The sequence below is a fragment of the Stegostoma tigrinum genome, chromosome 31 (genome assembly GCF_030684315.1).
Source record: "Stegostoma tigrinum isolate sSteTig4 chromosome 31, sSteTig4.hap1, whole genome shotgun sequence".
NCBI lineage: Eukaryota > Metazoa > Chordata > Chondrichthyes > Orectolobiformes > Stegostomatidae > Stegostoma > Stegostoma tigrinum.
The window spans coordinates 38,167,058-38,179,211 of NC_081384.1; the positions used below are offsets into that span (position 1 = coordinate 38,167,058).

General features: G+C 45.9%; 1 protein-coding gene across 1 annotated transcript in view; it reads right to left on the bottom strand.

Moving 5' to 3' along the window:
* LOC125466463 (solute carrier family 15 member 2-like) overlaps window positions 1-12,154 on the bottom strand; it is a 154,219-nt gene that overhangs the window by 101,298 nt on the left and 40,767 nt on the right. The window contains exon 2 of the mRNA XM_048560992.2: window positions 6,832-6,916. Coding sequence (XP_048416949.2) covers window positions 6,832-6,892 — 61 coding nt within the window. The 5' untranslated portion in view covers window positions 6,893-6,916. The remainder of the gene's footprint in view (window positions 1-6,831; window positions 6,917-12,154) is intronic.

Below are 12,154 nucleotides of genomic sequence, written 5' to 3' on the forward strand. Positions count from 1 at the left end.
CTGTCTATTCCAGTCTGTGTAATCCCAACACTGATCACTGTCAATTCCAGTCTGTGTAATCCCAACACTGATCACTGTCTGTTCCAGTCTGTGTAATCCCAACACTGATCACTGTCTATTCCAGTCTGTGTAATCCCAACACTGATCACTGTCTATTCCAGTCTGTGTAATCCCAACACTGATCACTGTCAATTCCAGTCTGTGTAATCCCAACACTGATCACTGTCTGTTCCAGTCTGTGTAATCCCAACACTGATCACTGTCTATTCCAGTCTGTGTAATCCCAACACTGATCACTGTCAATTCCAGTCTGTGTAATCCCAACACTGATCACTGTCCATTCCAGTCTGTGTAATCCCAACACTGATCACTGTCTATTCCAGTCTGTGTAATCCCAACACTGATCACTGTCTGTTCCAGTCTGTGTAATCCCAACACTGATCACTGTCAATTCCAGTCTGTGTAATCCCAACACTGATCACTGTCCATTCCAGTCTGTGTAATCCCAACACTGATCACTGTCAATTCCAGTCTGTGTAATCCCAACACTGATCACTGTCTATTCCAGTCTGTGTAATCCCAACACTGATCACTGTCAATTCCAGTCTGTGTAATCCCAACACTGATCACTGTCTATTCCAGTCTGTGTAATCCCAACACTGATCACTGTCTATTCCAGTCTGTGTAATCCCAACACTGATCACTGTCAATTCCAGTCTGTGTAATCCCAACACTGATCACTGTCTGTTCCAGTCTGTGTAATCCCAACACTGATCACTGTCTATTCCAGTCTGTGTAATCCCAACACTGATCACTGTCTATTCCAGTCTGTGTAATCCCAACACTGATCACTGTCAATTCCAGTCTGTGTAATCCCAACACTGATCACTGTCTGTTCCAGTCTGTGTAATCCCAACACTGATCACTGTCTATTCCAGTCTGTGTAATCCCAACACTGATCACTGTCAATTCCAGTCTGTGTAATCCCAACACTGATCACTGTCCATTCCAGTCTGTGTAATCCCAACACTGATCACTGTCTATTCCAGTCTGTGTAATCCCAACACTGATCACTGTCTGTTCCAGTCTGTGTAATCCCAACACTGATCACTGTCAATTCCAGTCTGTGTAATCCCAACACTGATCACTGTCCATTCCAGTCTGTGTAATCCCAACACTGATCACTGTCAATTCCAGTCTGTGTAATCCCAACACTGATCACTGTCTATTCCAGTCTGTGTAATCCCAACACTGATCACTGTCTATTCCAGTCTGTGTAATCCCAACACTGATCACTGTCCATTCCAGTCTGTGTAATCCCAACACTGATCACTGTCTATTCCAGTCTGTGTAATCCCAACACTGATCACTGTCTGTTCCAGTCTGTGTAATCCCAACACTGATCACTGTCTGTTCCAGTCTGTGTAATCCCAACACTGATCACTGTCAATTCCAGTCTGTGCAATCCCAACACTGATCACTGTCTGTTCCAGTCTGTGTAATCCCAACACTGATCACTGTCTGTTCCAGTCTGTGTAATCCCAACACTGATCACTGTCAATTCCAGTCTGTGCAATCCCAAAGCTGATCACTGTCTATTCCAGTCTGTACACTCCCAGCCAGCTCTGTGATCACTGTCGATTCCAGTCTGTACGATCCCAACACTGCAATCAATGTCTATTCCAGTCTGTACACTCCCAGCACTGTGATCACTGTACATTTCAGTCTGTACACTCCCAGCACTGTGATCACTGTCTATTTCAGTCCGTACACTCCCAACACTGTGATCACTGTCTATTCTCGTCTGTGCAACCTCAGCACTGTTCCACTGACCTTCAGAACGAGCTTGAAGCAATAGATTCATTGAGTGCGCTGAATAATCAACACAGGTTCCAGCCATTCCTACTTATCTCAGTGTTGAACCTATTCCTGACCTTTGATGGGTTTATTGCTGAAATATCTGTCTTTTGCAGGGCATAAGATGAAAACCTGAAAAACTGGCTCCCCAAGGAGATTAGACTTACTCAGTGGAGTGAAATGAGATAGTTAATTTTAATTTATATGAATCAGAAAACCACCCACCCACCACCCACGTGCATAGAGGATAGGAACTAGAGGAGGCCATTCGGTCCTTCAAGCGTGCTGCCTTTCATCATGACCATGGCTGATCATCCAACTCAATAGCCAAATCCTGATTTCTCCCCATAACCTTTGATCCCATTCACCCAAGTGTTATATCTGGCGCTTCTTGAATACTTTCAATGTTTTGGCATCAACCACTTCCCGTGGTAATGAGTTCTACAGGCTCACCCATTCTTTGGGTAAAGAAATAGCTCTTCATCTCCGTCCTAAGTGGTCCTGAATCCTCAGACTGAGACTCCTGATTCTGGATACGACGACCTTTCATTATAATTCCGTCAATATCAGAGTAGTATTGTACATTCTGACTGAGGGTAGCATCCCAGATCCAAGTAGCAGCTATTTCAACAATGACTTTCCCTCCGACAGAGTCATAGAGTGATAGACTCATGCAACACAGAAATTGACCCTTTGATCCAACTAGTCCATGCCAACCATAATCCCAAACTAAACTAGTCCCACTTGCCTGCACTGGCCCATACCCCTCCAAACCTTTTTTATTCATGTACTTGTCCAAATGTCTTTTAAACATTGTAACTGTACCTGCATCCACCACTTCCCCGACTGTTCATTCCACACACAAACCAGCTCTTACACAAAAATGCTGCCTCTCATGTCTTTAAATCTTCCTCATCTCGCCTTAAAAATATGGCTCCTAGTTTTGAAATCCCCCACCAGAGGGAAAAGACATCTGTAATTCACCTTATCTGAGCACTGATAATTTCATAAACCTCTACAAGGTCACCCCTCAACCTCCTTTTCTCCAGTGAAAACAGCCCCAGCATATTCAGCCTCTTTTTACAACTCAAGCCCTCCATTCCTGGCAACATCCTGGTAAATTTTTTCTTAGCGCCTCTAGCTTACAAATATCTTTCCTATAATATGGCTACCAGACTGGACACAGCGCTCCAGATGAGGACTCACCAACATCCCGTACAACTTCAACATAACGTTCCAACTCCTACACTCCAAGGTCTGAGCAATGAAGGCGAATGTGCCAAATGCTTTCTTGACCACACCACCGCTTCCCGTCTTCTTGGCCAATGGTGACTTCGCAGGATGTTGATGGTGGGGAATTCAGCAATGGCAATGCATACAAAGAGGAGACAGTTATATTCTCTCTGATTGGAGATAATCATTGTGTGGCATTTGTGCAGCATGAATGTTGTTTGCCATATCAGCTCCTGCCTGAGTACTTTAAAAAGGTGTGGACTGCTTCAGTATTGAAGGAGCTTTGAACATAATAATCAGGAAGTCCTGCTTTCTGAGCTTATGATAGTGAGGTGATGTAGCAGGTAGAAAATGAAAGAATGAGATGATGGGTCAAAAATGGGTCACCTTTTGGTTGTCTGCAAAATGATGCATTTTGAGGGACTATTTTAAACAATTTTGTGTGTTTTAATTTTAGTAAGAAGGCATTCATCATCTCCACTTGAAAAAAATCTAACCATCTCCCCTTAACAATAAACAGTATTACAACTGATGAATGGTATACCATCACCATGCTGGAGTTACAGTGCCCAGAAACTGAATTGGACTAGCCATGTAAATACCGTACCGTGGCTACAAAAGCAGTTCAGAGGTTAGGAATTCTGCTGGGAGTTTCGCACTTCCTGACTTCCCAAAGCCCATCACCATATAAAGAGACACGAGTCAGGTGTATGATGTAATACTCAGTACTTGTCTGGATGAGTGCAGTTCCAACAACACTCAAGAAGTTCAATGGCATCCAAGGCAGAGTAGCTTGTTTGATCAGCATCAAAACGACCTTCTCGAACAATCACTTATACAATCACTGGGTGGCACGGTGGCTCAGTGGTTAGCACTGCAGCCTCACAGGACCAGGAACCCGGGTTCAATTCCAGCCTCGGGTAACTGTCTGTGTGGAGTTTGCACATTCTCCCCGTGTCTGTGTGGGTTTCCTCCGGGTGCTCCGGTTTCCTCCCACAGTCCAAAGATGTGCAGGCTAGGTGGATTGGCCATGCTAAATTGCCCGTAGTGTTCAGGGGTGTGTGGGTTAAAGGGGGATGGGTCTGGGTGGGATGCTTCAAAGGGCAGTGTGGACTTGTTGAGCCGAAGGGCCTGTTTCCACTTGTAGGTAAGCTAATCTAATCACTGGTGCGCAGTGGCAGCAGTGTGTACCAGCTTTAAGAACCATAGTGGCAACTTCCTTCCACAGCACCTACCAAACCTGTGAACTCTATCACCTAGAAGGACGATTGCAGCAGATATGTCAAAATACTAACAGCTGCAAATCTCCCACAAGCCACACGCCATGTTGGCTTATAAATACATTGCAATTCTTTCACTGTCCAAAATCCCTTCCTGACAGCACTGTGGGTATTGCAACACCACATGGACTGAAATGGTTCACGTCACCACTACATTCTCAACGGCAAATGAGAGTGGGTAAAAAAAAAACACTGACCTTGCCAGTGATCCCCACATTAAAGAAAGTTTTTTGAAACAGCTTTTGAGTGGACCTTTTTGACATGCTTAGGGCTGACTGAAATTACCCAGCTGGTGTCTGTTTCCCAGGTGATAGTCCCAAGTTGACCTGGGTCTCACTATAAAGTATTCCCTAATCCCCAATACTGAACCTTCTACAGTGTCAGATGGCAGAAAGCCAAAGGGATGGAATCCAATGTCTGAAAAGGTGAAGATGGATGTAACATCTGCCATGATCAGGTGAAGTGTGCAGAACAATGGCAAATAGAATTACCCTGGAAAGTTTGCAAAATACTGAAGATTAGTGGAATCTGGGTGTGCATATCCACTGATCCCTGAAGGTTGCAGGACAGGTAGATAAGATGGCTTAAAGAGGTGTGACACTGTAAATTTCAAAAGTTTAATAACTGTTCAGGGGTTGAAAGAATCAGCAGTAATTATTTCTGTAATAAACTCTTTTCTGAGATGAAAGGAACAAGGACAAACTGTTTCCAAGGAGACAGGAGGTAAAAACTGATTGATAACACGTTGTCTCCTGTCAAATGGGCAATTAAAGATTACCTGCAGAAGGTATGTCCTGAAGTGAAGGAATTAATTGCAGGAAAGGCATATTTAGAAAAGACAGCTCCAAATGTACAAGAAACAAGAAAGCTATCCTGATAAGGCAAACTGCAGACTTGATTACTCCCGAAGTATAATCAATATTGTGGATGTGAACAGGTTTAAAGGATCATCAATAACGCCACCTTAGAAATTTAACAAGACAGAAAATCCTATTAGAATTCAACTTTGGGATTCTTCTGTAGCAGAACTCAAGAGGACCCCACTGCACAAGGATTAAACCCTGGACATCCAGAGAGTTGGTTGGAATCATAGCTAAATTAATTGGGTAATAGATAAGTTGAGTTTGTGAGGCTTAACTTGCATATTTGAGGGTCTTATTTTGATTGCTACATGAAATAAAATGTAAGTAATTGTTTTAGTATTTGATCATCTGTGAGTTTTCTTTGTTAGTAGCCAAATTAGAGGTAGCTTGTGGTAACCTACACACAACAAAGTCATTTGGGGTACTTGCCTTAATTAGTTGATGCATAAAAGCACAAGACCTGGACCTGTATAAAAAGTTGGTTGGGCCACAGATGGAGTACTCTGCACTGTTCTGGTCACCACATTGTAGAAGAGATGTGATAGCACAGAAGGTGCAGACATTTACCTGGCCTGGAGGCTCAGATCCATGAGGAAATATTGAAGGCTGAAAGACAAGATTGGGCTGCGTTCTTGAAGCAGTAAAGTTTGAGAGGGGACGTGATAAAGGTGGATAAGATGATGAGGTAGTATGGCTAGGATGTCACTGTCTCTGCTCAGAAAGGGGTCAATAACCAGGAGGTATAGTTTTAGTACAAGATGTAGAAGATTAAGAGGATAGCTGAGGAGACATTCTTTCACTCAGGATGATGGGAGTCTGGAACTGACTGTAAGAACAGTTGAGTCAGAAACTCTTGTGACATTTAAGCAGTGTTGAGATACTCACTTGTGTTTCCACATGCCTCCACAGCTGTGGCGCTAAAGATGCAAAATGGGATTTTCTGAAGAAGGGTCCCAACCCGAGACGTCAACTGCCCTGCTCCTCTGATGCTGCCTGGCCTGATGTGTTCACCCAGCTCCACACTGTGTTGTCTCTGACTCCAGCATCGGCAGTTTTTACTGTCTCTTATTGTAGTCAGACCTTTGTTGGCTTGCATGGGTACAATGGGCCAACTGGCCTTCTGTACCATAAATGTTTATAAGTTAGGATGGGTCTCACCATTTCATTTAGATGTGGCAGTCCTGACGCTGGAAGTTCTCATTTGTGTGTTGTTACCAGACTAAAATGATTAAATCAAGGTGATTAATTACACTAACTCGATTTTTAATTTGCTATAAAATTAGAAAGTTGAGAGGTGATCTAACTGCGGTCTTTGAAATAATTTAACACGTCAACAGGTTATAAAGAATTCATTTCGTCTAATGTAGAAAACCAGAATGAGGAAGCCACAAAGGCTGTGAATGCTAAGAGTCAACTGAAATGTTCAAAGCTGATTAAGAGATTTTAATTTGGTAAGGGCTTCGTGGAAATGTCAGGAAGTTTCAGTATTTTTATTGGTTTTTAGAGTATGAGGCTGTATGGTGTAGGATGGTAAAGAAATCAGTATCTAGAATTTGGCAGTTAGACAACCATAAGATTTGAGTGGGTTCAGACTGTACCTGGCTCCACGCTGCCACTTCCAGCTATGCTGTGATCGTCCAAGGTCTCATATTCAGGCATGGTCAAATCAAAACATACGAGCACCTGATTCAAGAAGAAAGCTGGTTAAAGGTGCAGTTAATAACACAGACAGATAAACACATCTCGAAATGTATGTGTGTTATAAATGTTAAATACGCATATGTGCTATAAATACAAATGTTAAATACACATCGATACAAAAACATGTTCTCACTAACATTGTCTGATGATTTGTATTAACATATCTCAGAAACCTAGAGCCACACAGAGTTTACAGCTACTCGGCCCAATTCCTCAGGTGAAATTCTGTAAAGTGACAGAAACCTCATCAACCACAAAAACAAAGTTGCTGGAAAAGCACAGTAGGTCTGGTCTACAGGACAAAACAGAGTTAATGTTTCGGGTCTGGTGATCCTTCCTCAGAACTGTTGGTGGCTGGGAAAACATCAGTTTTGTGGGTGGAGTAGGGAGTTAAATGATAGGATAGAGCCCAACAAGAGAGAAAGACAGTTGGACAGACAAAGGAGTTGCTAACAATGAGGTTGGGAAGGAGAATAGTTGTTAATGGGGACTGTGAGAGGCTAACAACAGGGGTTGGAGGGGAGTGTGGAGCGGACAAGGGAGTGTCGGAGAGAGTGGTCTCTCCGGAAAGCAGACAGGGGTGGGGATGGAAAAATGTCTTGGGTGGTGGTGTCGGATTGTAGATGGCGAAAGTGTCGGAGGATGATGCGTTGTATCCGGAGGTTGGTGGGGTGATATGTGAGAACTTTCCCCTGCAACCACAGGAAGTGCTGCACCTGCCCCCACACCGCCTCCCTCACCCCCATCCCAGGCCCCAACATGACTTTCCACATCAAACAGATGTTCACCTGCACATCCACCAATGTGGTATACTGCATCTGCTGTACCCGGTGTGGCTTCCTCTACATTGGGGAAGCCAAGCGAAGGCTTGGGGACCGCTTTGCAGAACACATATGCTCGGCTTGCAGTAAACAACTGCACCTCCCAGTCGCGAGCCATTTCAACTCCCCCTCCCATTCCTTAGATGACATGTCCATCCTGGGCCTCCTGCAGTGCCATAATGATGCCACCCAAAGGTTGCTGGAACAGCAACTCATATTCCGCTTGGGAACCCTGCAACCCAATGGCATCAATGTGGACTTCACCAGCTTCAAAATCTCCCCTTCCCCCACTGCATCCCAAAACCAGCCCAGCTCGTCCACGCGTCCCTAACCTGTTGTTCCTCTCACCTATCCCCTCCTCCCACTTCAAGCTGCACCTCCATTTCCTACCTACTAATCTCATCCCACCCCCTTGACTTGTCCGTCCTCCCCGGACTGACCTATCCCCTCCCTACCTCCCCACCTCCCCACCCATACCCTCCTCTCCACCTATCTTCTCCTCTATCCATCTTCAGTCTGCCTCCCCCTCTCTCCCTATTTATTTCAGAATCCTCTCCCCATCCCCCTTTTCTGATGAAGGGTCTAGGCTCAAAACGTCAGCTCTTGTGCTCCTAAAATGCTGCTTGGCCTGCTGTATTCATCCAGCCCCACGCTTTGTTATCTTGGTGTACTGATGTGGCAGGCAACAGGTCGTTCAGGGTCTTTTTTGCAAGCAGAATGTGGATGTTCTGCGAAGCAGTCGCCAAATCTATGCTTTGTTTCCCCAGTGTAGAGGAGACCACATTGTGAGCAGCAAATGCAGTCGACTAGATTCTTGGAAGGTAAAGGGGGAGGGAGGAGGTAAATGGGCAGGTGTTACACCTTCACCAGTTACAGGGGAAGGTGCCCTCGGGGTATGGGGAGATGTTGGGGGTGAAGCAAGTGTGGACCAGGGTGTCCCAGATGGAAATGTCCCTGCAGAAGGGATTCTCTTCCCCTCCCTTGCCTGCCTTCCGCAGGGACCGTTCCTTCCAGGACTCCTTGGTCCACACTTCCTTCACCCCCAACAACTCCCCACAGCCCTAGGGCACCTTCCTCTGTAACTGGTGAAGGTGTAACACCTGCCCATTTACCTCCTCCCTCCCCACTATCCAAGGGCCCAAACATACCTTCCAGGTGAAGCAACAATTCACCTGCACTTCCAATAATCTAGTCTACTGCATTCGGTGCTTACAATGTGGTCTCCTTTACGCCAGGGAAATGAAGCGTAGACTTGGCAACTTGTATATAATGTGGGGTGAGAGAGTGGGGTGGGTCCTTGGGTTGAGGGTCACAAGAATGTGTCCAGGGTTTCAGCTGCAAGATCATGGGGTTGCTTCCTGTGGGCAATATCCAGTCCTATAACCAGTCATTCAATCAAGTACTGGTTGCCTTTGGCCAAGAGGACCTTCTCCACTTTCTCCCGCACCCTGCACCTCCAAACTGTCCAAAAGGGAGAACTGTAAGGCATGCTGAATGGCAACAGGCCCATCTTCAGGTGGTAGAGATGAGAAGATGGTGGTTTATGCCACCACACTCTGTCATTGAGTGTCCTTCCCACTTCAAGCTGACCAACATGAAAGCAGCAGATTTCACCTTTTGTTTCCTTTCTCCCACAGTTTCCACTTAAATACCTCAATGCATGTCATTTACCCATTCCATCTTAAATCAAGTGTCATATTCCTACCCTTTTCTGAGTAAAGAAGTTTCTCATGAATTCCTTATTTAATTTATCAGTGACTATCTTATAGTTAAGTCTTCTAGTTTTGGGCTTTCTCACAAATGAAAACAACATCTCTACAGTTGCCCTTTAAATTCCCTTCATAATTTAAAGAAGTTCTGTCAGATCGCCTTTTGGCTTTCGCTTTTCTGCAAAGCAAACCCCAGTCTGTGCAGTGCTTCTCGATAGATTCGGACTTTGCAGTTCAGGCAATAACCAAGTAAGTTTTTATTTCCACTTTCTTCAGAGCCTCTTTCCCCTTTTTTTACAATACGAAGACCAGAACTGTTTGACGTATTCCAAAAGTAGTCGAAATCTTCGTACTTTGTTTGTATTTTTATAATCTTACTGAGCGGTGTGGTTACTTTCCACATTTGTGACTGTATATCTGATGACATAGCACATAGCTATTTAGAAATTCATATGTCATTACAAGCATTTTGTTAATGTCTTCCTAAATGCTGCATTTGATGCAGCTGTCCAATGAAGAGCGCTATAAATAGTGAAACCATTTAAAATTTGTAAAATTGTTCTGGTTTCAGTCCACATTTATGTAAATAGTAAACAGCAGCAATCCCTTTGCGAAACAGCTATTTTTATTCATTCATTGGGTGAGGGTGTCACTGTCTAGGCTAGCATTTGTTACCCATCCCTAATTGGCCAGAGGGCAGTTAAGCGTTTGGAATCATATGTAGGCCAGACCAGGTAAGGATGGCAGAGATAACAAAGTGTGGAGCTGGATGAACACAGCAGGCCAAGCAGCATCTTAGGAGCACAAAAGCTGACATTTCAGGCCTAGACCCTTCATCAGATAAACATCAACTTTTGTGCTCCTAAGATGCTGCTTGGCCTGCTATGTTCATCCAGCTCCACTCCTTGTTATCTTAGATTAGCGAGTTTGGAGGAGATTTGTAGCTCAGGTTGAGTTTCTGGATGTGAGTTTGCTCGCTGAGCTGGAAGGTTAGTTTTCAGACGTTTCGTCACCTTTTTTTTTCTTTGAAAAAATATACTTTATTCAGAAGATGTACAAAATATAAAACATATTTATACACCTACCCAGTCATGCAAGCCGCTCCGGGTTACCCAGGGGGTACGTACACCAACAAAAAGAAGAAAAAAAAACAAAGCAAAGAAAATACCCCAGCAGTCGTCTCTCCGCACAATCCCTGTGGCCCCCTGACCAGTTGGGGAAGGCACCAGCTGGGCCCAGTTACCAGACAGGGCCCATTTTTTCTATTCTGGACGAGGGGCTTAATACGGTGGTCTTTCCCCACCGCGCCTTGGCAGCGGCTTCCCCAAGCTTTAGCACGTCCCTCAGCACGTAGTCCTGGACCTTGGAGTGCGCCAGTCTGCAACACTCAGTTGGGGTCAGTTCTTTCAGCTGGCAGACCAGCAAGTTGCGGGCAGACCAAAGAGTGTCTTTCACCGCATTGATGGTCCTCCAGGCGCAGTTGATGTTAGTCTCGGTGTGCGTCCCAGGAAACAGCCCGTAGAGCACGGAGTCCCGCATCACAGAGCTGCTCGGGACGAACCTCGACAAATACCACTGCATCCCCCTCCAGACCTCCTGCGCATAGGCACACTGCAGAAGGAGGTGATCGACAGTTTCATCCCCCCCATCAGCCGCCTCAAGGGCAGCGTGCGGTGGCGCAGAGATTCCAGGCATGCATAAAGGATCTCACTGGCAGACACCCTCTCATCGCCAGCCAAGCAATGTCCTTGTGCTTGTTTGAAAGTTCTGGCGATGAGTCTCTGCCAAACGACTTTGGCAGTCTGCATGGGGAACCACACGACAGGATCCACCCTCTCCTTTTCCCGGAGGGTCTCGAGGATACTACATGCTGACCACTGCCTGACAGCCTTGTGGTCAAAGGTGTTTCCTTTCAAAAATTTCTCCACGAAGGACAGGTGGTACGGGACGGACCAACTACTCGGAGCGTTCCGTGGCAACGAGGCCAGGCCCATCCTACACAACACCGGGGACAGGTAGAACCTCATTAAGTAGTGACACTTGGTGTTTGCGTGCTGAGGATCTACACACAGCTTTATGCAGCTGCACACAAAGGTAGCCATCAGGGCGAGGGTGGCGTTCGGTACGCCCTTTCCCTCATTTTCCAAGTCTTTGTACATGGTGTCCCTGCAGACTCGGTCCATCCTCGACCCCCAAATGAAGTGGAAGATGGCCCGGGTGACTGCAGCAGCGCAGGTCCAGGGAGTAGGCCAGGCCTGCGCCACATACAACAGTACCGAAAGCCCCTCGCACCTTACAACCAGGTTCTTACCCGTGATGGAGAGGGGCCGGAGCGTCCACCTGCCCAGCTTCTGCTTCAATTTGGTGATACGTTCCTCCCAAGTCTTAGTGCACGCCCCAGCTCCACCGAACCAAACGCCCAGCACCTTCAGGTAGTCTGTCCTGATGGTGAAGGGGATGAAGGAGCGGTCGTCCCAGTTCCCGAAGAACATGACCTCGCTCTTATCCCTATTGACTTTGGCACCCGAGGCCAGTTCAAACTGGCCGCAGATGTCCAATAGTCTACTCACCGACCGACAATCGGTGCAGAAGACAGCAACGTCGTCCATGTACAGGGAGGTCTTGACCTGAAGGCCTCCGCTGCCTGGGATAATCACGCCGTTCAGGCTCATGTCCTTCCTGATGGATGC